At 44.6% G+C, this 27,510-nt stretch overlaps 1 protein-coding gene across 3 annotated transcripts in view; it reads right to left on the reverse strand.

Annotated features, from left to right (window-relative positions):
- ulk1a (unc-51 like autophagy activating kinase 1a) overlaps positions 1–27,510 on the reverse strand; it is a 145,817-nt gene that overhangs the window by 66,636 nt on the left and 51,671 nt on the right. The window contains exons 18-25 of one of the 3 annotated variants that reach the window (XM_060931266.1): positions 22,305–22,367; positions 22,059–22,180; positions 19,725–19,849; positions 19,474–19,586; positions 19,184–19,309; positions 17,199–17,365; positions 14,522–14,694; positions 14,281–14,399 (exon numbers count right to left, since the gene is read on the reverse strand). In XM_060931266.1, coding sequence (XP_060787249.1) covers positions 14,281–14,399; positions 14,522–14,694; positions 17,199–17,365; positions 19,184–19,309; positions 19,474–19,586; positions 19,725–19,849; positions 22,059–22,180; positions 22,305–22,367 — 1,008 coding nt within the window. Of the gene's footprint in view, positions 1–14,280; positions 14,400–14,521; positions 14,698–17,198; positions 17,366–19,183; positions 19,310–19,473; positions 19,587–19,724; positions 19,850–22,058; positions 22,181–22,304; positions 22,368–27,510 lie in introns of those variants that run through there. The other 2 variants (XM_060931265.1, XM_060931268.1) reach the window with 2 other exon arrangements.

The following is a 27,510-nucleotide window of genomic DNA, read 5'->3' on the forward strand; positions in this document are numbered from 1 at the left end:
TGAAGAAGACCTCAGTCTTGATGAAGTAGCAGAACAACAACTTGTGTTTGAATCAGATTCTGACTATGAGCAAGTCTTAAGTCCTTCTTCTGAGGAACATATTCCAAATGTGGTTGTTGCCCAAGGCATTCAGCTGATTGGACACCATGAATATGCTAGCTCTGTCCCTTCAGCTCCCCCTAGTGACAAGCCAGGTAAGGGAAACTTCATATTAGACAGCTAAATTCTATTGCCGCTTTTCCACTACCAATGCGGCTGAGTTGGGCTGAGCCGTGCCGTGCTGAGTTGGGCTGAGCCGTGCCGTGCTGAGTTGGGCTGAGCCGTGCCGTGCTGAGTTGGGCTGAGTCGAGCTGAGTGGGGCTGTTGGAGTTGCATTTCGACTACAACCACGCTGAACCGTGCTGGCTGGAAGTGGGTGAACACATTGGGTGGAGTTAGCAAAAGTGGGTGGACGTCACATGATGTCGTTAGGTGGCGCAAACAGTGACATCAGTGACCTTTTAAGCGGTAGTCTCACGCCCCGGATAGTAAACAATAAACATGGAGGACATGGAGTCGTTAGTGTTGCTGGTCTTGGTGCTGTGGCTTGTTGTCACCGACAACGCCAACAGATACTGGCAAGAGCGTATGGATGAGGCGAGACGCATAAGGCTTCAGAAATTCTCGTAATTCGTAATTATTCTTCTTCCGGGTTTACGGTGTTTACAGATCCCAGCGTGCTCGCGGGGCGTGTGTGGGCATGTGAGGACACTCCTCCTCACCAATCAGTGCACAGGGGAGTGTCTCCTCACGCCCCTAGCCCCACTCGGCTCGGTTTGGCTCGCTTCAGCCCTACTCCAAAACCGTGCGAGTTTTGGGTGCTGAGTAGGGCTGAAGCAAGCTGAGCTGTGCTGCTCTGAGGTAGTCGAAACGCGAGCCGTGTCGGGCTGAAGTGAGCTGAAAAAGGGTAGTGGAAAAGGGCCATATATGAATTTCTAACAGTGTAAGATTATTAATGTGTGACTTACAGAAAGTACTTTGTGATGTCCTACCAGCATGTTCAATTTCTATTCAAATTATTTAAACATGGCAAATTTAGAAGCTTTCATTCACAATCTTTTCACACCTTTCTTTAATTATAGGCTCCCCAAAAGGATCTGTCCAATACCAGGCTTTTGAACCTGATGTTGAGGATGAAGATGAGAGCATCATGATTCCTTTCATTCCACCACTTCAGACCTCACCTATTGAAGAAGACCTCAGTCTTGATGAAGTAGCAGAAGAACAACTTGTGTTTGAATCAGATTCTGACTATGAGGAAGTCTTAAGTCCTTCTTCTGAGGAACATATTCCAAATGTGGTTGTTGCCCAAGACATTCAGCTGATTGGACACCATGAATATGCTAGCTCTGTCCCTTCAGCTCCCCCTAGTGACAAGCCAGGTAAGGGAAACTTCATATTAGACAGCTAAATTCTGTATGATTTTCTAAGTATAAGATTATTAATGTGTGACTTACAGAAGGGTACTTTTTGATGTCCTACCAGCATGTTCAATTTCTATTCAAAGTATTTCAGCTTTGCAAATTTAGAAGCTTTCATTCACAATCTTTTCACACCTTTCTTTATTGTGTCCAAATTATAGGCTCCCCAAGAGGATCTGTCCAATACCACGCTTTTGAACCTGACTTTGAGGATGAAGATGAGAGCATCATGACTCCTTTCATTCTACCACCTCAGACCTCACCTATTGAAGAAGACCTCAGACTTGATGAAGTAGCAGAAGAACAACTTGTGTTTGAATCAGATTCTGACCATGAGGAAGTCTTAGCTCTTTCTTTTGAGGAACATACTCCAAATGAAGTTGTTGCCCAAAACATTCAGCTGATTGGACACCATGAACATGCCAGCCCTGTCCCTTCAGCTCCCCCTAGTGAGGAGCCAGGTAAGGGAAACTTCATAGTAGACAGTTAAATTCTGTATGATTTTCTAACAGTGTCAGATGATTAATGTGTGACTTATAGAAAGTACTTTGTGATGTCCTACTCGCATGTTAAATTTCTATTCAAATTATTTGAGCTTGGCAAATTTCCATACTTCCCTTCCCAATCTCTTCTTTCTGGTGTCCAAACTGTAGACTCCCCAAGAAGATTTCACCAGTACCAGGCTTCCAAACCTAAAATTTTGAAGGAGGATGAGACCATCATGACTGTTTTCATTCTCGCACGTAAGACCTCAGGTATTGAAAAAGATCTGAGGATTGATGATGTAGCAGAAGTACAACTTGTGTTCGAATCAGATTCTGATGATGAGGAAGCCTTCGTGCCTCCTTTTGAGTGAAATATTCCATCTGAGGTTCCTGCCCAAGACCTTCAGCTGATTCGACACCAGGAAAATGCTAGCCCTGCCCTGTCACCTCCCCCTAATGAAAACCCAGGTAAGGGAATCTTCATGTTAGACAGGTCCAGTAAATTCTGCATGATTTTCCAACAGTATCGGATTATTATTGTGTCTCTCTTAGAAAGTACTCTTTGATGTCCTATCAGCATGTTAAATTTCTCTTCAAAGCATTAAAGCTTTACAAACTTCGAATCTTCCATGCACAATCTTTTCACACTCTTCTTTCTTGTGTCCAAATTGTAGAGTCCCAAAGAGGATCTGCCAGGAAAAGGAAACATCCTACCACAAGGGCCAGCTGTTTACTAAACCTGTCCTTTCATAAAGACGATGGCATCCATGACCAATCTCACCCGAATCATGTCAATGTGTCAGCTGGCACCTTTTAAGGTGATATTAACGACATTTTTTTAAAATTATTCTACAGCAATAAAACTGAATGTAAGATCAACTAAATACAATAAAGTTGGATTTAAACAGCACTTTGGTCTCATTCCTTTGTATGAAACATAACTATTGTCGCACAATCTGTTTATGGGTCTTTTTCCACAGGTATTGTTACTCATTTATGCATTTGAATATCTTGTAGAGTTTGTACTGTTCAAGTAGAGTCAGGTCATGATATTTGTGTGAGAGCCTTAAGATGAAGCCAACAGCAAAAAGAAGATATTCACCTGTATGGTAACATTTTACAACTGTATTAACTAATCTCCCCTCCTTGAACTGCCACCTTATTGTGGTGGAGGGGTTTGTGTGCTTGAATGATCCTTGGAGCTATGTTGTCGGGGGCATTATGCCCCTGTCAGGGTTTCCCAAGGCAGACAGGTCCTAGGTGACAGGCCAGACTAAGAGCAGTTCACCAAAACCCCTATGGAGAAAAATCCGAGGACCGTGACGTCGCCCGGGATGACGCAGCCGGGGCCCCACCCTGGAGCCAGGCCCGGGGTTGGGGCTCGTATGCGAGCGCTTGGTGGCCGGGCCTTTGCCCATGGGGCCCGGCCGGGCTCAGCCCGAAGAGCTGACGTGGGCCCGACCTCCTGTGGGTTCACCACCCACAGAGGTAGCAGTAGGGGACTGGTGCAATGTGGATTGGGTGGCAGTCGAAGGCAGGGGCCTCGACGACCTGATCCCCGGACACAGCGGCTGGCTGTTGGGACATGGAATGTCACTTCGCTGGGGGGGAAAGAGCCTGAGCTTGTGCGGGAGGTTGAGAGGTACCGGCTAGAGATAGTCGGGCTCACCTCCACGCACAGCTTGGGCTCTGGAACCCAGCTCCTCGAGAGGGGCTGGACTCTCCACTTCTCTGGAGTCGCCCGTGGTGAGCGGCGGCGGGCTGGTGTGGGCTTGCTTATAGCTCCCCAGCTCAGCCGCCATGTGTTGGAGTTTACCCCAGTGAACGAGAGGGTCGCCTCGCTGCGCCTTCGGATTGGGGAGAGGGCTCTTGCTGTTGTTTGTGCCTATGGCCCAAATAGCAGTATAGAGTATCCGGCCTTCTTGGAGTCCCTGGGAGAGGTACTGAGGAGTGCTCAGACTGGGGACTCCATTGTGTTACTGGGGGACTTCAATGCTCACGTGGGAGATGACAGTGACACCTGGAGGGGCGTGGTTGGGAGGAACGGCCTCCCCGATCTGAACCCGAGTGGTGTTTTGTTATTGGACTTCTGTGTTAGTCACGGTTTGTCCATAACGAACACCATGTTCGAGCATAGGGGTGTCCATAAGTGCACGTGGCACCAGGACACCTTAGGTCGGAGGTCAATGATAGACTTTGTAGTCGTTTCATCTGATCTCCGGCCCTATGTCTTGGACACTCGGGTGAAGAGAGGGGCTGAGCTGTCAACTGATCACCACCTGGTGGTGAGTTGGATCCGCTGGCGGAGGAGGAAGCTGGACAGACCTGGCAGGCCCAAACGTATGGTGAGGGTCTGCTGGGAACGTCTGGCCGAGCACTCTGTTGGGGAGGTCTTTAACTCCCACCTCCGGGAGAGCTTTTCCCAGCTTCCGAGGGAGGTGGGGGACATTGAGTCTGAGTGGACCATGTTCTCTACCTCCATTGTGGACACAGCTGTTCAGAGCTGTGGCCGCAAGGTCTCCGGTGCCTGTCGTGGCGGCAATCCCCGAACCCGGTGGTGGACACCAGAAGTAAGGGATGCCGTCAAGCTGAAGAAGGAGTCCTATCGGGCCATGTTAACCTCCAGGACTCCCGAGGCAGCTGACGGGTATCGGCAGGCCAGGCGTGCTGCAGCTCGGGCAGTTGCGGAGGCAAAAACTCGGAACTGGGAGGAGTTCGGGGAGGCCATGGAGAAGGACTATCGGTCGGCCTCGAAGAAATTCTGGCAAACCGTCCGGCGCCTCAGGAGGGGGAAGCAGTACTCTGCCAACACTGTTTACAGTGCGGGTGGGGAGCTGTTGACCTCGACTGGGGACATTGTCGGGCGGTGGAAGGAATACTTTGAGGATCTCCTCAATCCCACCGTCATGTCTTCCACTGAGGAGACTGAGGCTGATGACTCAGAGGTGGACTCGTCCATTACCCAAGCCGAAGTCACTGAGGTGGTTTGCAAGCTCCTCGGTGGCAAGGCACCGGGGGTGGATGAGATCCGCCCTGAGTATCTCAAGTCTCTGGATGTTGTGGGGCTGTCTTGGTTGACACGCCTCTGCAACATCGCGTGGCGGTCAGGGACAGTGCCTCTGGAGTGGCAGACTGGGGTGGTGGTCCCTCTTTTTAAGAAAGGGGACCGGAGAGTGTGCCCCAATTATAGGGGAATCACACTTCTCAGCCTCCCAGGGAAGGTTTACTCCAGGGTACTGGAGAGGAGAATTCGACCAATAGTCGAACCTCGGATCCAGGAGGAACAATGCGGTTTTCGTCCTGGTCGCGGAACACTGGACCAGCTCTATACCCTTCATAGGGTGCTCGAGGGTTCATGGGAGTTTGCCCAACCAGTCCACATGTGCTTTGTGGATCTGGAGAAGGCATTCGACCGTGTCCCCCGTAGTATTCTGTGGGGGGTGCTTCGGGAGTATGGGGTTCGGGGCTCTTTGCTAAGGGCTGTCCGGTCCCTGTACGAACGGAGCAGGAGTCTGGTTCGCATTGCCGGCAGTAAGTCAGACCTGTTCCCAGTGCATGTTGGACTCCGGCAGGGCTGCCCTTTGTCACCGGTTCTGTTCATAATTTTTATGGACAGAATTTCTAGGCGCAGCCAGGGGCCAGAAGGAATCCTGTTTGGGAACCACAGGATTTCATCTCTGCTTTTTGCGGATGATGTTGTCCTGTTGGCTTCTTCAAACCAGGACCTTCAGCATGCACTGGGGCGGTTTGCAGTCGAGTGTGAAGCGGCTGGGATGAGAATCAGCACCTCCAAGTCCGAGGCCATGGTTCTCGACCGGAAAAGGGTGGCTTGCCCTCTCCAGGTTGGTGGAGAAGTTCTGCCTCAAGTGGAGGAGTTTAAGTATCTCGGGATCTTGTTCACGAGTGAGGGAAGGATGGAGCGTGAGATCGACAGGCGGATCGGTGCAGCCTCCGCAGTGATGCGGTCGCTTTACCGGTCCGTTGTGGTGAAGAAGGAGCTGAGCCAAAAGGCGAAGCTCTCAATTTACCGGTCGATCTACGTTCCGACTCTCACCTATGGTCATGAGCTTTGGGTAATGACCGAAAGGACAAGATTGCGGATACAAGCGGCCGAAATGAGTTTCCTTCGCAGGGTGGCTGGGCGCTCCCTTAGAGATAGGGTGAGAAGCACAGTCACTCGGGAGGAGCTCGGAGTAGAGCCGCTGCTGCTCCACATCGAGAGGAATCAGCTGAGGTGGCTCGGGCATCTTTTTCGGATGCCTCCTGGACGCCTCCCTGGGGAGGTGTTCCAGGCATGTCCCCCCGGGAGGAGGCCCCGGGGAAGACCCAGGACACGCTGGAGGGACTATGTCTCTCGGCTGGCCTGGGAACGCCTCGGTGTTCTTCCCGAGGAGCTGGCCGAGGTGTCTGGGGAAAGGGAAGTTTGGGCTTCCCTGCTTAGACTGCTGCCTCCGCGACCCGGTCCCGGATAAAGCGGAAGAAGACGAGACGAGACGAGATTAACTAATCTGGTAAAATGTGTCATATTTAGTGTTCCGATGGGTTATTATTTGTAACTGTCAATCCCGTTACATCTTCAATATTTACAGTACGTTTTTATTCCCAAGCGATATTAAAAAGAGCCCATTATTTCAAGTTCAGGGGATGCTTTTCAGTACTGGGCCAAAGAGAAGGATGCATAATGACCACTCTTGCATCCTGTTAAGAGTCTACAATATCTCGTGCTGCCCATCAACAACCTGTTTACTCTATTAGGAGAAAAAGTAAACCCGCGAACAGACGGGTGTTTTTGAGGCCTTGTCTTCCATAAACTGGACCCCCTTATATCAAACGGTATCTGTAACTGACCAGTTTGACCTCTTCTCGCACACTTTGTCATCTACCATGGACGCTCATCTACCACTGCATAAAGCCAAGTCCCATCCTAAAGACAAACCATGGATCACAAAGGATATTAATAGAAGTCCCAGACAGGGGCCATTTGGCCTTTTTACCTAGAAAACCCACAAGAGGGCCAATTGGCCCCAAGTCCTCCCTGTAGACATTCATTTTGTTATGGAAATGTGGCTGTTAGTTACCTTACAGCTTAGGCCCTGTCCACATGGCAACGGATTCAGGTGACTCCGATACAACTGCTTATCATTTAGGCCTGGCGTCCACACGGCACCGGCGTTTTGGGTGCCCAAAACGCAATCTTTTTGAGAACGGGTTCCAGAGTGGAAAGATCTGGCAACGTTGCCGTTGTGAAGTCGTCTGGATGAGTAGAACGGATTTGTTTACGATGACATCACAACCACATGACTGTGAGTGCTTCACGCCGGGTAGAAGTGTAACGAACTCGATGCAAGTTGTCAACAAATCCTATAACTTGGTTCATGAAACGCGCTTACAAAATATTTTCACTGTGAATATTTATTGTGTAATGGTGCAAAGTGAGCGAGAGAGAGACTCTGCCCTTAGGGCAGAGTCAATCCCGCCAGCAAAAATAGGGAAAAAAAGGAGCGATCTCACCTCTTCAGATGTGGGTTTAAGTCCTACAATACATTCCTCAAAAAGGGCGTAGAAGAGCAAATTAATCCATCAACGTGTAGCATTCAATTTATTCCGGACCATTAAATACGCCGCCTTCCGCGTAGAATCATACGTCATCCTCGTCGCCATATTGGATAGGTCAAAGCGGAGAATAAAGATTCATGTGCTGCGTTTAACTGTACCAACAGGTTTACCGTCCAAACGAGATCATATGGGATTACCTTTCACAGGTGAGAAACAACAAATTAATCCATCAACGTGTATCATTCAATTTATTCCGGACCATTAAAGACGCCGCCTTCCGCGTAGAATCATACGTCATCCTCGCCGCCATTTTGGATAGGTCAAAGTGGAGAATAAAGATTAGCTGCGTTTAACTGCACCAACAGGTTTGCTGTCCAAACGAGATCACATGGGATTACCTTTCACAGGTGAGACTGGAAAAATACTTTTCATTGTATTTGGTCATTATAATGTAATTTTACAAACAGATTTTCCTGACTTTGTGGCTAATATGAAGTCTCGCGCATAATAGTTTTTGCGCATGCGTCCTTACTTCTTCTATTGTTCTGGTGTCTCCAAAGGGACCGTCTTACAGCGCCCCTAGAGGTGTGGCATGTGTATTGCATCGTTTTCAGCAAGCGTTGCGTTGCCATATGGACCTGATATTTTACTGATTGTTGCCCATTTGGACGCGATATATTTTTAAATAACATCTCGTTGCCGTTGTCGTGTGGATGTAGCCTTAGAAATGAAATCTTACAATGCCTGTTGAATCTCTGCATCTTCGTTCCTTGGAGAGGAGCTTCTTTCACCACAAAATTCTTGAGGGAACTGAAGCGATAGTCCATGTGCACTGAGGTATTTATCCATCAAACAACTGTCTGGTTGCAGTCACATGAGTCGTTATGGTCACATGGGACATTCACATGTTCACATTTTAGAATAGAATGTGTTTTTATTCCTCATTCTCACATTCACACAGAAGTAGCCAACATGACTTCACCACTGAAGTGTGAAGTGTGTGAAATGTGACCTCCTCACCCCACAAACTGCCACTAACAGCCTCATTACCATAACAAAATGAGTGATTAGTGTATTGGGGAAAAGCGGTCGGGCCAAATGGCCCCCATGTGGGTCTTCTAGGTAGACAGAAAAATGCTGGGACTTCTGGTGTTAAAAGACATCATCTCCAAGAGACAGCGGGCTTGGTCATCTGGACACACCCTCAAGTACAACTTCTACAGAAAACTCTGCAAGTCAGCTCGCAGTAAATACTACGACAGCAACATCCCCGATACCAAGAACCAAGTTGGCGCTGACAAATGGTGGAAGAATGTGAAAGCCGTGGCTGGTCTATCGAAATCTGAAACACTGTCAAGTATTTCGCATGAAGGTCAGTTCAAGGAAGGGATTGAGCTCGCTGAGCTAATTGCCTCCTCGTTTTCTGATGTCGCCAACAGCCTGCAACCTCTCCAGTTTGAAAGAATTCCGATAGACCATGTTCCAGACTCATTTACCATCACAAGCCAGGAAATGGAATCTGAATTAGAAAGACTTAGCGTCCATAAAGCTAGTGGTCCTGACGACATCCCTAATTGGATACTGAAGTCGTGCGCACCTGAACTGGCTAGACCAATCTGTTCTATCTTTAACTCTAATGTCGCACAGGGAACTGTACCCTCTCTTTGGAAATGCGCAGATGTAATCCCTGTACCAAAAATAGCTAAGCCCAAGGCGGTTGACTCAGATTTAAGACCTATCTCGTTAACATCTGTCTTGAGCAAGGTATTAGAAAGCTTTGTTTCATCTTGGCTGCTACGGTACATCGGGCCTTACATTGATAGCCTCCAATTTGGGAACACTAAAAACTGCTCTACAACACAGGCTCTGATTTATTTGATTCACAACTGGCTACAGGCACTCGATAGCCCTAGTGGTGTCATTATCAGAGCTTGTATGATTGATTTCTCTAAGGCCTTTGATCGAATTGACCACAATATTCTCATCATGAAATTGAAAGTGCTTGGAGTCCCGCCGATTTTGCTCAATTGGTGCGCAGACTTCGTCAAAGAACGCAAGATGCGGGTCAAGCTCGGTCAAGTGAAATCATCTTGGCATGGGATAAATGGATCAGTACCGCAAGGCACCAAACTGGGACCAATCTTTTTCTTGATCATGATCAATGATCTTGGAGCCCATCTCCCAATGTACAAGTATGTCGATGACTGCACTGTTTACGAAGTCGTCTCAAGGTCGTCTAATTCCTCACTCCAGGCCGCTGTTGATAATATCGCGAAATGGACTGATCACAATAACATGCGTCTGAATGTCAAGAAAACCAAGGAACTTCGAATATCTTTCATTAAGTCTCCTTTGGTACTGGAGAGCCTTTCCTTGGCTGAAACTGAGATTGAAGTTGTTGATCACTTCAAGCTTCTTGGTGTAACTATCTCTTCCAACCTTACCTGGAATTCCCATATCAATGACATATGCACTAAAGCCAGCAAACGGTTGTATGCTTTGTGTATCCTGAAACGCTCTGGCGCCCCAACAAAAGATCTGGTAACCGTCTACTGTGCATTCATTCGTCCTGTTCTTGAGTACGCCTGCCAGGTTTGGCACTTCGCTCTGCCACAGTTCCTTGCTGAAGAACTAGAATCCATTCAACGTCGAGCACTAAAGATCGCTCTACCAAGCTTGTCTTACAATGATGCTCTCTACCATACTAAGTTATCCACCCTCAGCCAACGAAAACTGGCTCAATGCCAGAGACTCTATAAAGAAGTCACCCTTCAAGAATCTAACAAACTGAGGGATCTGCTATCGGATACAAAAAAAACATTCATACCATCTCCGGAACCCACGCAACTATCAGATGTTCAAGTGCAGGACCAAGCGATTTCAAAGTAGCTTTGTACCTAGCTGTGTTAAGATATGGGATAATGTTTTATAGGTCTTGATTTTTTGATTATTATATTTTTATAGAGTAACAAGATTATTATTTGTACATTTTGTAAATATCTATTTTTCAAACTTATGGTTTGCAATTGATATTAATAAAATATCATTATCATACCCACATTTATATCTCCTTGTGGACCCCAGCCACTTTCAGTCCCTGTGAACGTGCCTTTTCAAAAGTGGGTGAAATTGTTTAAAAAATAAAATAAAATCACCTTTGCCCCAACACAGTGGAACAAATTCTATTTCTTAATGAAAATCAAGAAGATTTTTCAGTCCAGTCCCACAAGTGCATAAGTCCCAAAACCACATCAGTCCCACAAGCACTTCTCTCCAGTTTCACAAGCGCATTGCTTCCTTGTACTCACTAAGCACAACTATAGTTGTAGTAATACCATTATTATGATCTATTACGTTGATTAATTCCTTAATATAAGACAAAACATTGAAATATACTCATTCTATGTACTAAAATAGATTGTTTATGCTCATTGGATTTCTAAGTTATATTCAGAATATTTGAATTATAAATAAACATTTGATATTTGTTTTTTTCGTGGCCGGGTTTCCATCAAATCCTGCGCTCTGATTGGCTGGCGAGCGGGTCCGTATCCTACGATACGGACCCCAGTTACGGACCCCGGTTATGGACCTCTGGCGACTCGCTCGTTCACAGCAACAACAAACATGGTAGCATTTTTTGTCAACATTTATCTTTTTTTTAATAAGATTTATTTATAAGATTATCAAAAATCTTATACATTTTTGCCAGCATTTCTCAGGAGAATAGCATTAATTTTACAGCATGGATAGCGATAACGACAGTGTTCACAGTGAAAGCGAGTTTTACTACCCTGAGGAAGAAGAAATAAAAGAAAACATTTCAGAAGAAAGCTAAAAACCTGTAACTGTTGCTAACGCCGAGCAAAAACATGGCTGAATCCTGAATGACTCAATTTTGTATAAATAGGGGACTACATATGTAGTGAAAATTCATTATGTCTGATTATTATAACTATTCTTTAAGTTCGTTTCTTAAGACACGTATTTTTTAGTATGTTACCTCGTTTGTTGAAGAGAATAGATACCAGTGTTGGATTTTGGAGGCAGTGGAGATACGAAAGCGGGCGCAGAGGACGATGAACCGGGATGAGGGAGCGTACGCGCTGTCACACACCTGGAGCGCCGTCCTGGGGTAGCGACCTGACAGCAGGAGGCGTGGACTACCTGTCAAATTGGGCGGGACGTTCACGCCTCCATAGAGTAACATCAGCTGATAAGGCACGTCACCACTCGGCATCCGGTGACTGTTTTTGAAGAAGGCGGAAGTGTTTGCCGAAACTGTCAACAAACGAGGTAACATACTAAAAAATACGTGTCTTAAGAAACGAACTTAAAGAATAGAAGGGGACTACATAGGCGGCAAAATGTAGTTTTTTTCCTGCCATGGAAGTGCACTTGTATACCGAGGAGGAAGCAATTTGCATTACAGCCGTGAATGAGGATTCATTCGTATGGCGAAATGCCGTGACCTCGGTCAGTACTTTCAAGACCTCGGTCACAGTATTCACGATACGAACCTCCCAGCTGGTAAATAACATATATTTATTCCTATATATTTACAAATTTATCTTTATATCGCATTGGTTGAATGAACTGCTGTGCACCAGTCTATGTACTGCATGGATGATTGTTCATTTAACCAATAGGTGTCTAGAGAGCAAGTGAAGCCTTGAGAAATGAACCACTTCTGAACACAAATGGCTGGAAAGCTTCAGTGTCTCATGAAGCTTCACCTGGCCATCACTGGCTGACAGGCAACATGGCACACACAGCCGTGGTTAAGGCAATATAAATATCAATAACACAACCAGAGCAAAACAGGAAAACAAGCGTTAGTCCAGATACAAGAGTCTAAGATTCAGAACAAAGAGCTTAAGTATACACTCTCGTTTTGCCAATGCATCAGCATTAAAAACATATAAAAACTGTTTTCATGTTAAAGTATGGACCTGGCAACAATTCAGCTGCTGAGTTGAAAGCTACAACACATATTGATCAAACAACAGAAAGTGATGTGAAATGAAATCTGTTGTTTTGATCTCCAGTGGGCCTAGTGTTTATGATTTATTACGTTCTGTCTCCATTTTTGTCTCATTAAAGCTGTATTTTTTTTTATTCGGCAGCTTATAAAATCTTAGTTCTGGGTTCTTTACCTTGTTTGTCGTACATTAAGTTACACAACAGCTTTTAGGCATGTTTCAGTTTTTTGTGAGCAGACAAGAATGACGAGGAGGCACCTTCACGCAATACAAACTCAATGGAGAGCGATGAAATGTTTCCCCGAGTGCAGTGGATTTGCAGCATTAGACACAACTAATAGTTACACTTGCACTAAAAGCCTAAGATCATGTTAAGAAAGCTCAGCCACAGTCACTGTAAATTTCTACAACATAATAAGGAATTATCTGGAATTCCCAAACTCACTGCAGTGCAAAATTGTTAAAGGTCCCATGGCATGGTGGTTTGTTGATGCTTTAAACGGGCTCGTGGAGGTTTCCGGATGTTACATCCGCAGCCTTTCTCGAAATGAACCCTCGGCACGTAGATATAGCCTCCTGGGAGAAAGCCCCATTTCAGCGCTTTTCCCAGTGCGTCGTTTTGCTAATGAGAAGCAGGAGGCGGGGAAGGGTAGAGGGTGGGGGCGGGTCTTATCATTAATATTCATGACATGTAAACGTGTTACCTCTGATTGGCTAACAGCACTGTGACGCCACCTCCAGTGGGTCAGAACAAGCGGATGTGGGTGTCTTACTATGGCGAGAGAGAAGGAACAAACCGCGAAGGGAAAAATACCGCGCGCTGACGTCATTAAGGTGCGACGCGAGGAAATAAAATAAATTCAACAAATGTTTGGGTTTTTACTGAACAAACAAACAAATAAAATGAACGAGTGACTTAAAAAAAGAATGTGGGTGTCTTTGTAAAAACTGTTTTGATTGGCTATTATAACAGAGCATGCTGCATGCTTTTTGGTTTTGTAGCGCAGAGTACCTGGCTAACTGCAGGAAGCGGTTAGCTGCACAGCTAATGTAGCCATTGCAAGGCTAACGCACTGATTTTAAAACACGGCAAAACGACTTAACAGTTATACACTTACTTGTTCGGTGTTTGTGGCTGATGCAGCAGGGATGCTTGGTACGGACCCAGGCTTCAGTGACGGTTGATGTGCAAAACCTGCCCTGTACTGTCCCAAGTTGTGGAAACATTCATCAGGAAAATGCTTCCGACAAACATACACCGTCTTAGGTAGACTCGACGGCGTATTATTGGAGTAAATAAAATTAAGCCACTGCGTCTTCAGGGGCTCTCCCGTCGGCAGTAAAAACAGACTCTTTTCTGTGTTGTCACATCCATGTTTGGTGGCAACTTTTGAGCTGGGCGGGCAATCCATACAGTGGGTGGGAATCCAGAGGGGGGGCGTGGGGATCATCTCCCTTGCTGACGTAGGCAAGGGAAGAGTTTATCAACGCGCCGTTTTGACGCGCCATTCTCAAATGTTGGGCATAGTTTGGTTTACACATTATGAAATTTCTAGCCACTGGGGTGACTTAAGAAGGTCAGAGGAACTCATTTTAACGTTAAAAAACCTCAGAAAGTGAAAATTTCATGCCATGGGACCTTTAAAAATGGTAGCGTGAGCATCACATGAAACTCTCTCTCTCTCTCTACCAGTTAAGATGATGCTTTTGGGGAAACTTAGGCAAAGCACAAAAATGCTGGCGAGTATGTTGAGGAGCTAATGAGCTGTTTATAACTGAGAGTGTTTGTGTTCTTACCCTGTTTAACAGATGCAGATGGATAGAGTTTGCCTTGTTTAATTGCCTCCTTCGCTGTGTGTAAGGCGGTGGATAAGAGCTCAGCACACTTCATATACAGGACCAACTGCTCTGCACAACTGAACACACACATACAAATGTTTTATATCTTTCCTTTATAGAGAAAGAAAACTGCATCAGAATGTGTGCGCGTGTGTGTGTGTGCGCACGCGTGTGTGCGCGAGACGTGTTGGTGTGTCACCTCCACTCACGGCTCAGCTGGCTTATCTGGTCTGCCACCTCACTCTGCTCCAGGAAGGATGCATCGGACGTCTCGCTCCTCTCAACCCCAGCATCCTTTGCTGCAGCCATATCCATCACACAGTGTGTGAAAGCCAGAGTGAAGCGCAGCTGGGTGAGCATGTCCGTGTGATCCTGCTACGAACGGACAACAGATAGATGAGGTCACTTCCTGTGAATCACAGAATGGCTATCACTGTAATAGCTTAAGCCTCGGTCACAACCGGCCGTACGTGCTCCTACGGCCGGTCTACGTGCAAAAAACGCAAGAAACGCACGGAGGGCGTGCGTGTGACATGCTGATTTTCAAGCCGTAGACTGGCCGCAGAAGTTCTTTGTCATGTCAAACAAACTCTACGGGGCACTTACGTTTTTTTCAGGTTGCAAGACAAACTTACGGCCAACGCGCGTCTTTCTCCATGAACAAAAAAAACGCAGCGATTTGGGAAACGCCAAAAATCGCACAGCCAAAAAATTGTACGTCTGGTTGTGACCTAGGCTTTAGTAGTAAGCAAGCTACTATCACATGAAGTTTTTAAAAATGAAACAAGCTACTAAATAAGCCAGTGTGGCAGCGAGGGGGTGGACGAGCGTCGGGTGAGGAGTCACTTTGAACCAGCAGGTAACACCTGTTAGACCTGTGTCTATAATTACTGGCTGTGTATTAATGTGTGTCTCTGTATGATGGCCAGGACTGAGAGAGAGAGAGAGAGAGAGAGAGAGAGAGAGAGAGAAAGAGCTGTGTTCTCCAGTGTGTGCTGTGTGTATGTGTAAAGTAAGAAAGAAATAATAAATCACACCTTGAACTGCCGCGCCTGTCTCCCAGTTCCACATTGCCCGAGCAAAAAAAAGTCATTACAACCAGGCTTGTAGTACTTGAGTCCAGAACCCAGACTCGAGTCCGACTCATGCCCTAATTTTAAGGACTCATGACGTGACTTGACTTGGACTTGATCACTGATGACTCGGACTTGGACTGGGACTCGTAAATTGGAGATGAGGACTCGGATTTTTTCTTCATTTTTTTGTAACATGCCATAATAATTTGGCATAAGATTTATGTCTACATTAATTTTTATACTAATTCTGTGCAAGAGAATGCACATTCACCTGTTCATACGTCATGTTGAGGAACAAACTAACGTTCGTGGCGCTAAAATGCCTGGAGAGAACGCCGCTAGGATTGTCCGCTTTGCTTATACAGCCTTCTCGTGCAGTGTGGGGGGGATAAATGCACTGCTGTGTGTTCCAAATGTAGAAGAACTATCGAGGAGACGACGGGGACAACCTCGAACTTTAATCGTCATTTGGTGAGACTCCACCCAGAGAAGGAAGTGACACGCTATGTTCATTGCTCTGTTGATAGTGGGCGGGGATTGCTTGCTGAGCGATGAACTAGCTAGTGTTAACCCTCTCTCATGGTATTTGCGTTGTTGATAGTGGGCGGGGCTTACTGAGCGATGAACAAGCTTTTTATCTGTAGCCTATTAACTAAAACGGGGCAGTCGAGCAGGAATGTTAGTCCGACACAGTAGCGGAGACGCTTTCACATAAAGGCAGCAACAGCCACCGTCAAATGGTGCGATTGGAGTCTTGTTCTCGGACTCGACTTGAAATTTTCTTTAATGACTTGGACTTGAACACTGGGGACTCGAGACTGGACTCGGACTCTAGGTTTAGTGACCCGACTACAACACTGGTTAAAGCCTGTGATAAACAAAACACTACCTATAACACCTAGATACCTAGTTCTCAAAGTGTGGTCTGTGAAACATAGCCATTTTCTTATGTTCTATAAATAATATCAACTGAAATATAATAAAATGGGTTCTATGAGGTTCTTTTTTCACCTTGACATATGGCCCTTTTCCACTACCCTTTTTCAGCTCACTTCAGCCCGACACGGCTCGCGTTTCGACTACCTCAGAGCAGCACGACTCAGCTCCCTTCAGCCCTGCTTAGCACCCAAAACTCGCACGGTTTTGGAGTAGGGCTGAAGCGAGCCAAACCGAGCCGAGTGGGGCTAGGGGCATGAGGAGACACTCCCCTGTGCACTGATTGGTGAGGAGGAGTGTCCTCAAATGCCCACACACGCCCCGCGAGCACGCTGGGATCTGTAAACACCGTAAACCCGGAAGAAGAAGAATTACGAATTACGAGAATTTCTGAAGCCTTATGCGCCTCGCCTCATCTATACGCTCTTGCCAGTATCTGTTGGCGTTGTCGGTGACAACAAGCCACAGCACCAAGACCAGCAACACTAACGACTCCATGTCCTCCATGTTTATTGTTTACTATCCGGGTCGTGAGACTACCGCTTAAAAGGTCACTGATGTCACTATTTGCGCCGCCTAACGACATCACGTGACGTCCACCCACTTTCGCTAACTCCACCCAATGTGTCCACCCACTGCCAGCCAGCACGGTTCAGCGCGGTTGTAGTCGAAATGCAACTCCAACAGCCCCGCTCAGCCCGACTCAGCACGGCACGGCTCAGCCCAACTCAGCCGCGTTGGTAGTGGAAAAGCGGCAATAGATAGCTCATGGACAGTAATTTGAATTAAGTTTACTAAGGGGATTGATTTGCTTAGCAGCAAGAACTACCACCATCACACCTCTGTGACATTGTAAAACAGTACCTCCATCAGCGTCTCCGTCGGGAGCTCAGGAGGCACAAGAGCCGCGTCGGTGTTCAGATTGGAACCAACGATGTCCGTGAAACCACAGCAGTGCCTTTCTGGTGAATTGTAGGACTTGGGGTAGCAACTGCATGTCCAGCCAGGACTGCCAGGACTGCATGAGGACCCTGTAAACAAACCGTCATTTATTTAATAAATCCTAACAAGAAAAAATATATAAATATTGAATATAATTTGACAAAGAAAACAGTTTGAAGAAAACTCTAAGGAGATAATATATAATATTATTATATATACAGGACACTTTTTCGATGGAATAAAAACCTGTTCTATTCTCTTCTGGCAGGTTTCATTCATTTGGTTTGATAGCATGCAATATTGTGAGCATATTGCTTATCCTATATGTATTACATCACTTCACCCAGTGGAGAATGAGCGGTGAATATGGTTTACGATATTGCATGGTTGTCAAGACATGATGTCAGAGACGTAAACCTTCCGCACTAGTGAGCGACTGTGACAATTTGTCAACGAGCATGGCCAGCAGGTTTGCTTTGTTAAATATGGAAAATTCGGAGAGAATTTTGAAAGAGAAAGACGCGTTGAACACCAGAAAGGAATGTGTATGTATGACAATATTAATATTGGCTGATTTTTTTGTGATATATCAGATATATTCCATTCAGCTACTCGTCTTCGACTCATTCAATATCATGCTAGCTGAATGGAATATATCTGATATACCACTCAACGCCAACCAATATTATACACGGTGTATAATATTCCTCTTATTGCAGTATTTGTAAAACATTTTCTTTTTGCAAATCACTGCTTTCCTGATTATTGGCACCCATACAATTAATATTTGGGAAAAATAACAGTACTGAGCGTCTTCTCGCAATATTTAAGAACTTGTAGAGGATCTTGGACACGCTTTCTTTCTCCAGTTTTAGGGTTGTGTATGTGGGTTAGGGTGCATCAGTTGCCCCCTAAAAATGAAAAGTTCCTCCGATCATGATGCATTTTTGTTTTTATGTTCCTTTTGGTAAGAAAACACACTGGGTGAAATATTTTGACAAAATTCAAGAGTTTAATGGTGGCACCAGGAGCTATGGAAAAAGCTGCTATTTTATGACTTTTATGACAATTTCGATCACTTTTCATGAAACATTATGGCACCTTATAGAGTACACCAAATATCTTAGATACACATTTTTAGTCCATATTCTAAATATATTATCAAGCACAGTTTGAGTTTTAGCTGTTCATTGAATCATTGTTCAACTACTTTTAAACAATACAAATGTATTATGAATCACATTAATGCTTCTCAATCCCTTGCAAAGGTTCTTAACATGATCTCTGGCTCACAAGAAATCAATAAATGGAGTCCAACATTGTGATTCAAACCTTACGCGAAAACATAAAATAAGCGTTTTTTGGCAAAAAAAAAAAATGAAGCTCATGGTGCCACCATTAGACTTTTGAATATGGTCAAAAATTTTTTACAGGATGTCTTTATTGGTGAAAAGGAACACCCGAACAAAAACGCATCAGATTTTATGAAAGTGACGGCAACTGATGCACCCTAATGTGGGTGCTCTTTTCTGCTCACACCACACGCTTGCATTAAGGTTGTACAAAACCTTTCAAAGCCTTCAACGATAATTTGCATTTTGGTTTAGTGCCATTCTCTTGTTAAAAGATCTTTCTATTGCCAAATATTAACCTCCTGGCAGAGGCAACCAGCTTTCAGCTAAGAACCCCAAAGTTCTTCTCAGCCTCAAAACAGTCCCAAGGCATCAACAATGTTCCACGGCAGCGATGGGGTTTTATGAGAATACATATCTTGAATTTTGTTTAATTTATACAATCACATTTGGTCATTCTCTTACAGGATGCCAATAAACCTGGAGTGTCTGGATCACATTTGAAATGCTGGCCTTGATCTACAGAGCTAGTTAAGATTTTTAACATCCGCTCACCTGAGATGCGTCTGCGTCTAGTCGTTGAAAGAAGAGTGTGTCTGTCGGGAGGGGTGCCGACAGTGAAGAAGATATGACCAGGGCTGCATGAGCCTTTCTCTACGCTAACCATTCCACCAGGGGCTACTAGAAGACCAATGAACAAAGAGGAACTAAGCTAATTATGTTTTTGCATCAGTCAGTCCATTTGCATATTAGTGTCCATGTTTTTGCGATAATAACCGTGAGGATAAACTTGGTGCTTTATGGTTAATGTACGTGGATGAAATGTCTTTCAGAAGACTATCTACCTGTAGTGTCCATGGGTCTCTCTGTATTCAGCCCATCACAGCTGCCCCTGTCCAGCTGAGATCCAAACACAGCCTTCAGCAGCATATCAGACAACCGGCCCACGCTACTGGACCTACCAAAAAAAAAAACAAACGTCACACCTATGGGACAACCAGTCTATGCCAACATCGTTTTAAGCAAGGTACCACTTTCAGCAAGCCTTCAAAACAAGCCTGAATCAAACATAAAACACAGACAGGTTCTGAAGCACCTTTTCACAGAGCCTCTCCTCCTCTCCGTCAGGTTGGTGGGGGTCACACGGGGTTCCTGGAGGTCAGGCATGGTTCTGGTGTGATTCAGAGTGCTGGGAAGGCTGAATCGTCTGTCCAGCTCCCACTGAGAAACAAGAAACACATGTTGGGATCAGATATATGGAGTGACTGCTTGCAATAAAATGTGTTGTTACAGAAGTACAGATTTTTAAAACATTATTATTTTGATAGCAGCTTTTATATATATATATATACTCAGCAAAAATAAAAACTTGACACTCATTATTTTTCAAATAGTGTTTAGAAACTTTTCTTGAAAGAGTTCTTGTTGTGATTATGGTTAAATGCATTGTCAAGGGCATTACGTCACACATTCATTCTACTGGTCGGGCCTACGTAGCACGTGCGAGAGCACTGCACGCTAAAATCACGTTTCCACGTGGCACAAGTGACGTGACCTATTGATACACGTGCAATTGATCTCACGGTAGCAGAGTAGAGTGTCATCTCAGAAAAACAAGGTTTTATGGTTAATTATTCGTTACTTTGCAATGCCACGACTGTCAAACATTCAGCGTGAACGTGCCATTGGCATGCTGAATACGGGAACATCCGTCACTGACGTTGCGAGGGTTATGGGATGCAGTCGACAGACCATCCATAATCTCCAGACATGTCTCCATCAAACTGGCACCACAGCCGACCGCCCCCGTCCTGGTCGACCACGTGTGACGTCACACGCAGAAGACCGATGGATTGTCTTACGTCATTTGCGTAATCGGTTTGTCACTGCCACATCCACTGGGAATGAATTGTTTGGAGGTCGAGTGACTGCCCAAACCATTCGAAATCGCCTGCGCTCTGCTCTGCATTAAGTTGTGACTCACAGTTTTTGATCATGGACATTGTCGTCGCATTTCCGGTGGAACCGATTCCATGACAAACATGATCTGTATGCTATAGCATCTTTAATGACAAGATAATTGAATACAATCGTTATTTCAAACCTATTTTCCAAAATGTTCAAATTATTGACTTTGAAACGAGTGTAAAGTTTTTATTTTTGTTAAGTTTATATATATATATATATATATATATATATATATATATATATATATATATATATATATTAGTGCTGTCAAGCGATTAAAATATTTAATCGCGATTAATGTCGCGACAGTCATAGTTAACTCGCGATTAATCGCAATTTAATCGCACATTTTTGTCACATAAAAAAACATTGTAATTCTCTTATCAGCATAAAAAAGTGAATGGGCTTGCTTTGTACCAATGTTGCTTTTTTTTTTTTATTGCAAAGCATAACACATCTTGACACAGCCACTGCAAAGTGAAACCTAAGCCGAGCACCGGCACGAGGCTAGCAAGAGAACCATGAGTGAAATGATCTACTATTTGAGTTAGTCTACAACTAAAGAGAGATAGGTTACACAGTGACAGTAGGCTTGACATGCTTGATTATAATATAAAGTACACTATTATATTAACTTTAAGTTGTTCGTTGATAAATATTGCATTGAATCTGATCTTTACTGTTTCAGCTCACTTAACACATTTTGTACTTTTACACTTTCTGCTTGTTGATGCGTCGCGCTGTCCAATCAGAGGCGGCCAAATTTGCATATTACAGGAGGGATTTCTGGGATAGCATTGAGTTTACAGTTCAGAGGGATCTGGCTTCTTTAGACGCTGTCTTCTTAAAACTGAATAAATATTTAAAAAGAGCCAAATGAGCCAGTCTTTTGAACGGCTCTTTTCAAAGAACGGATCACAAAGATGCGGATCCCATCAAAGAGCCATAAATCCCATCTCTACTAGCGCGCCCTGCCCGCGCTGGTTCTTTGGGGGAGGAGGGCAGAGGACTCTGGCTGTGCGAGGCGCGGCATTACAGTCTAGCTGCTGGGTTTCTAAGCAAAGTCTCTGTTCCAAGTTCCTGGCAGTTTCAAAAGCTTATGAAAAACCTACATCATGTCACAGAGCGTTAATCTCGCGATAAAAAAATTATCGCCGTTAAAATTGAGTCAAGTTAACGCGTTACTAACGCAACATTTTTGACAGCACTAATATATATATATATATATATATATATATATATATATATATATATATATATATATATATCTTATGAAGAATTTCTTCTTAAAACGTGACCAAAGACAGCGCCTACAGGGAGAGATACAGTACGTGTTTGTCTAAAACAATACAACAAGCTGATTGAGGCGAGCCACACCTCTGAGCCTCTGACTGATGGACACAGAAACCACGCCCCTTTCACTCAGACTGTGTTTGTGTGGTGTATGGGAGAGTGAACTCACCCTGTGTATGATTGCATCCGGACTGTGTTGTTGGCTCCTGTTTCTAGTTGGCAAAGTCGTTTCCATGGTACCAACATCGGAGAAAAGAGGGAAGACCTGATTCGGCAGACGGACGTGCGTATCTGAGCCGGTGTGAGACAGAGGAAGAGGCAGAGAGACATACGGCATGACAATCAGGCCCAATAATATAATATAATATTTATGCTCATGTGAGTGTGTACTGATAAAGAACGCAGCCTCGCTCACCCTGCAGTCCCGTCCTGCTCCACGGCAGCTCTGATTGGTCAGGGGTCTCAGGTATTGTTCCCACTGAGGAAAAGCACAAACTTAATTTTTCACATCACACAATAACTTTCCATAATTAGCTTTTTGTTCATTTTTAGCTTTTGCTTTCTCTCAGTAACACACTACGTCTCGGGTTTTCCCACTTTCAGTCTTGGAGAAACAAGATTCCTGCACGGGTGAGAGATTTTCCTTTAATAGATGTATCACCACTGGCGCCATCTGCGGGGGGCACGGACCTTTTTGACCCCCCAAAGATAAAGTTGGGGGGGCAAAAACACCCCAATAATGAAAAAAGTAGTAAACAGTACAGATGAACTCATGTTAACTGATGATTGAAACCACCTAAACAAATAATAGCCTAGCTTTGAATGCAAAATAAGTAATCTATAGAAACGTCACCTAAAATGTTATGATCGGACATGACCCGCCCCCTTTTCCACTTGCAATATTCCAATGGTTGGCAGTGAGTGACTGACAGGTTGCACTACGCAAAATTTACACGTCCTTTAGTGCTTTGCGCAGACTTAAGACCTACCTGCGGAGCACCATGACTGCTCCGAGACTGAATTACTTGGCTGTTCTTTACACACACAAGGAACATACAGACCACATTGATTTGAAAAAAATTACCAATGAGTTCAGCGCTTGTGACAGAAGGAGTGATGTTTTTGCGAAGTTTTAGGGCTGATGGGCTATTAGGGTGAATATGATTTTCTCATGTTCATGAATATGATTTTCTCACTGCCTACTTGTTAATTTCCGTCGCCATGAAAGAGATGTGTTGTTAAAGTTTGTAAGATTAAAATTAACTTTGTCATATCCATTAACTCTTAACAGAAACTACATTCATGTACAGTTGTCTGCCGAATTCATCTCAAAGAAAATTGCATGAAGCTAAATTTGTTTATTGAATAAATTGTGTTTCATACAATGTTTAAAGTCGTGAGATTTTTTAATGCATCATAATAAGTTATCGTTAAAATGGGCGCTTCCCACTTGCAATGGTGAATAGTAATGAATGAAAATGACTTACAACTGAGTCTTTGATATTCAACTACATACACTGCCGACGTCATGACGTCACGGTGCAAGAACATAATTCTGACCCCCCCAATGTTGACATGAAGTTGGCGCCTATGTGTATCACGTTCATTATGTCTTCTTATTAAATCAAATCATTAGTTTTCTTTTGTTACAGACATGTAAAAGTTTTTTCCTTTACCTGACATGTTTCGACAGTGTAACCTCCATCTTCATCAGAGAGTCACCCGGATGTTGGTGTGTGACGTGCTTTTATAATCAGCTGATGTTACGGAGGTGTGGCCTCCCTGTCAACATTGACAGGTCGGTCACACCTCCCGCTGTCAGTGTTGCCCCCTCAGGACGGCGCTCCAGGTGTGGGAGAGCATGTATGCCCCCTCATCCCTGTTTATTGTTCTTGGGCTACGCTTTCTGATTTCTATTGACTCCTTAATCCAACGGCGGTATCTGTTGTTCTCTTGCTGTATGATTTGAGCATTGTCCCAGTCCATTATATGATTTTCCCTTCTACAGTGGTCTGTTACTACTGATTTGAGGTTCTCTTGCGTGGCTTTATCTTTTTTTTTTGCTCGTTTGTCTCTGTTCTGTTTCTTTTTCGCATTCCTTTATTTATGAGAACCTCAAATCAGCAGTAACAGACCACTGTAGAAGGGAAAATCATATAATGGACTGGGACAATGCTCAAATCATACAACAAGAGAACAACAGATACCTCCGTTGGATTAAGGAGTCAATAGACATCAGAAAGCGTAGCCCAAGAACAATAAACAGGGATGAGGGGGCATACATGCTCTCCCACACCTGGAGCGCTGTCCTGAGGGGGCAACACTGACAGCGGGAGGTGTGACCGACCTGTCAATGTTGACAGGGAGGTCACACCTCCGTAACATCAGCTGATTATAAAAGCACGTCACACACCAACATCCGGGTGACCCTCTGATGAAGACGGAAGTTACACCGTCGAAACATGTCAAGTAAAGGAAAAAACTTTTACATGTCTGTGACAAAAGAAAACTAATGATTTGAGAGATTTTCCTGGTCAGAAGCACATGATTCACCTGCTGGAGTAGATTTGAAGGACCTGGTTTTAAGTAATGCAACATTTGCTGCATCAGAAGAATTCAAGAAGTAATATTTTCAAAGGATATGCCAAAGCGAGGCATATTCTAGGCGCAGCCAGGGGCCGGAAGGAATCCTGTTTGGGAACCACAGGATTTCATCTCTGCTTTTTGCGGATGATGTTGTCCTGTTGGCTTCTTCAAACCAGGACCTTCAGCATGCACTGGGGCGGTTTGCAGTCGAGTGTGAAGCGGCTGGGATGAGAATCAGCACCTCCAAGTCCGAGGCCATGGTTCTCGACCAGAAAAGGGTGGCTTATTCTCTCCAGGTTGGTGGAGAAGTCCTGCCTCAAGTGGAGGAGTTTAAGTATCTCGGGATCTTGTTCACGAGTGAGGGAAGGATAGAGCGTGAGATCGACAGGCGGATCGGTGCAGCCTCCGCAGTGATGCGGTCGCTTTACCGATCCGTCGTGGTGAAGAAGGAGCTGAGCCAAAAGGCGAAGCTCTCAATTTACCGGTCGATCTACGTTCCGACTCTCACCTATGGTCATGAGCTTTGGGTAATGACCGAAAGAACAAGATCGCGGATACAAGCGGCTGAAATGAGTTTCCTTCGCAGGGTGACTGGGCGCTCCCTTAGAGATAGGGTGAGAAGCACAGTCACTCGGGAGGAGCTCGGAGTAGAGCCGCTGCTCCTCCACATCAAGAGAAATCAGCTGAGGTGGCTCGGGCATCTTTTTCGGATGCCTCCTGGATGCCTCCCTGGGGAGGTGTTCCAGGCATGTCCCCCCGGGAGGAGGCCCCGGGGAAGACCCAGGACACGCTGGAGGGACTATGTCTCTCGGCTGGCCTGGGAACGCCTCGGTGTTCTTCCCGAGGAGCTGGCCGAGGTGTCTGGGGAAAGGGAAGTTTGGGCTTCCATGCTTAGACTGCTGCCTCCGCGACCCGGTCCCGGATAAAGCGGAAGAAGACGAGACGAGATGATGCCAAAGCGATTATTTTTTTAGCTTTAACTTAATTTAATTGTGTTTTAAACATCAAATTGTCCCTCCAAATGACACTTTTGACATTGAATCCCTAATTTCTGTTTAGTATACTGGTTACTAATTTAGTAGTGGTTACTACTGTCGACTCACAGCAAGAAGGCTCTGGGTTCGAACCCAACAGTGGCCTTTCTGTGTGGAGTTTGCATGCTCTCCCCGTGTCTGCTTGGGTGTGCGCTGGGTTTCCCCGACAGTTCAAAGATATGCAGATGAGGTAACAATACCCAGCCGCTGGGTTTCTACAAGCCAGTGCATACTTCATGCTGGTCCCAAGCCCAGAAAGACTGGTGGTAAAAAGTGCCAGTGCTAGGGTTAGCTATGCTATAATTAAGCACTTAATAAAATGAAGAAGAAAAAGGATGCTCTTATCCAGAGTGACATACACGTACAAGGAGTACACCCATACCCAGTGCCTTCCTGCTGGTCCAGGGAACCTAACCAGTGACCCTTTGGGTACAAGGCTGCTTCTCTAACTTTTAGACGATGGCTGCCCCATTTTAATATTTTTCAGATATCTATTTTTTTCTCCTCCTTCTTCCTTCCTACAATCTCAAAGCACTTTGCTTGTCCTGATGAATATTTCTTCCCTCCCTGTAAACACCATTAGACGAATTAACAGCTTTAAGATATTCTTAAAGTATTCTCGAAGTTTACAAAATGCTAAATTTCAGTGTATTTATTTATTTATAATTTTAAGCATTTTACAGCATAACTTTAAGTGACTTTCCAGGACTTCTTAAAAATAATGAAATGCTGTAAAAAAAGAACGTTTAAGATGTCACTTAAAGTTACTAACTTTAACATTTTAACGTATTTAAAGTCATTACTACTTTTAAGAATACCAATAAAGGGTTTTAAAGTAACTAGGATATTTAATGAATTTAAAAACTTCAGGAAAGGTAATTAAAATTTACAGCTAAATTTAAGCACTGGTCTTAAAAGCAACTTATACACTACTAAACTTAAGGTTCCTTTAAGGTTTACTTTAAATGCAATTAATTTCACATTTTCACCTTGTGCATCTTCATGAGAATCAAGAATTATATAATTATAACATATTTACATACAACCCCGATTCCAAAAAAGTTGGGACAAAGTACAAATTGTAAATAAAAACGGAATGCAATGATGTGGAAGTTTCAAAATTCCATATTTTATTCAGAATAGAACATAGATGACATATCAAATGTTTAAACTGAGAAAATGTATCATTTAAAGAGAAAAATTAGGTGATTTTAAATTTCATGACAACAACACATCTCAAAAAAAGTTGGGATAAGGCCATGTTTCCCACTGTGAGACATCCCCTTTTCTCTTTACAACAGTCTGTAAACGTCTGGGGACTGAGGAGACAAGTTGCTCAAGTTTAGGGATAGGAATGTTAACCCATTCTTGTCTAATGTAGGATTCTAGTTGCTCAACTGTCTTAGGTCTTTTTTGTCGTATCTTCCGTTTTATGATGCGCCAAATGTTTTCTATGGGTGAAAGATCTGGACTGCAGGCTGGCCAGTTCAGTACCCGGACCCTTCTTCTACGCAGCCATGATGCTGTAATTGATGCAGTATGTGGTTTGGCATTGTCATGTTGGAAAATGCATGGTCTTCCCTGAAAGAGACGTCGTCTGGATGGGAGCATATGTTGCTCTAGAACCTGGATATACCTTTCAGCACTGATGGTGTCTTTCCAGATGTGTAAGCTGCCCATGCCACACGCACTAATGCAACCCCATACCATCAGAGATGCAGGCTTCTGAACTGAGCGCTGATAACAACTCGGGTCGTCCTTCTCCTCTTTAGTCCGAATGACATGGTGTCCCTGATTTCCATAAAGAACTTCAAATTTTGATTCGTCTGACCACAGAACAGTTTTCCACTTTGCCACAGTCCATTTTAAATGAGCCTTGGCCCAGAGAAGACGTCTGCGCTTCTGGATCGTGTTTAGATACGGCTTCTTCTTTGAACTATAGAGTTTTAGCTGGCAACGGCGGATGGCACGGTGAATTGTGTTCACAGATAATGTTCTCTG

Source organism: Neoarius graeffei, chromosome 10 (genome assembly GCF_027579695.1).
Source record: "Neoarius graeffei isolate fNeoGra1 chromosome 10, fNeoGra1.pri, whole genome shotgun sequence".
Lineage (NCBI taxonomy): Eukaryota > Metazoa > Chordata > Actinopteri > Siluriformes > Ariidae > Neoarius > Neoarius graeffei.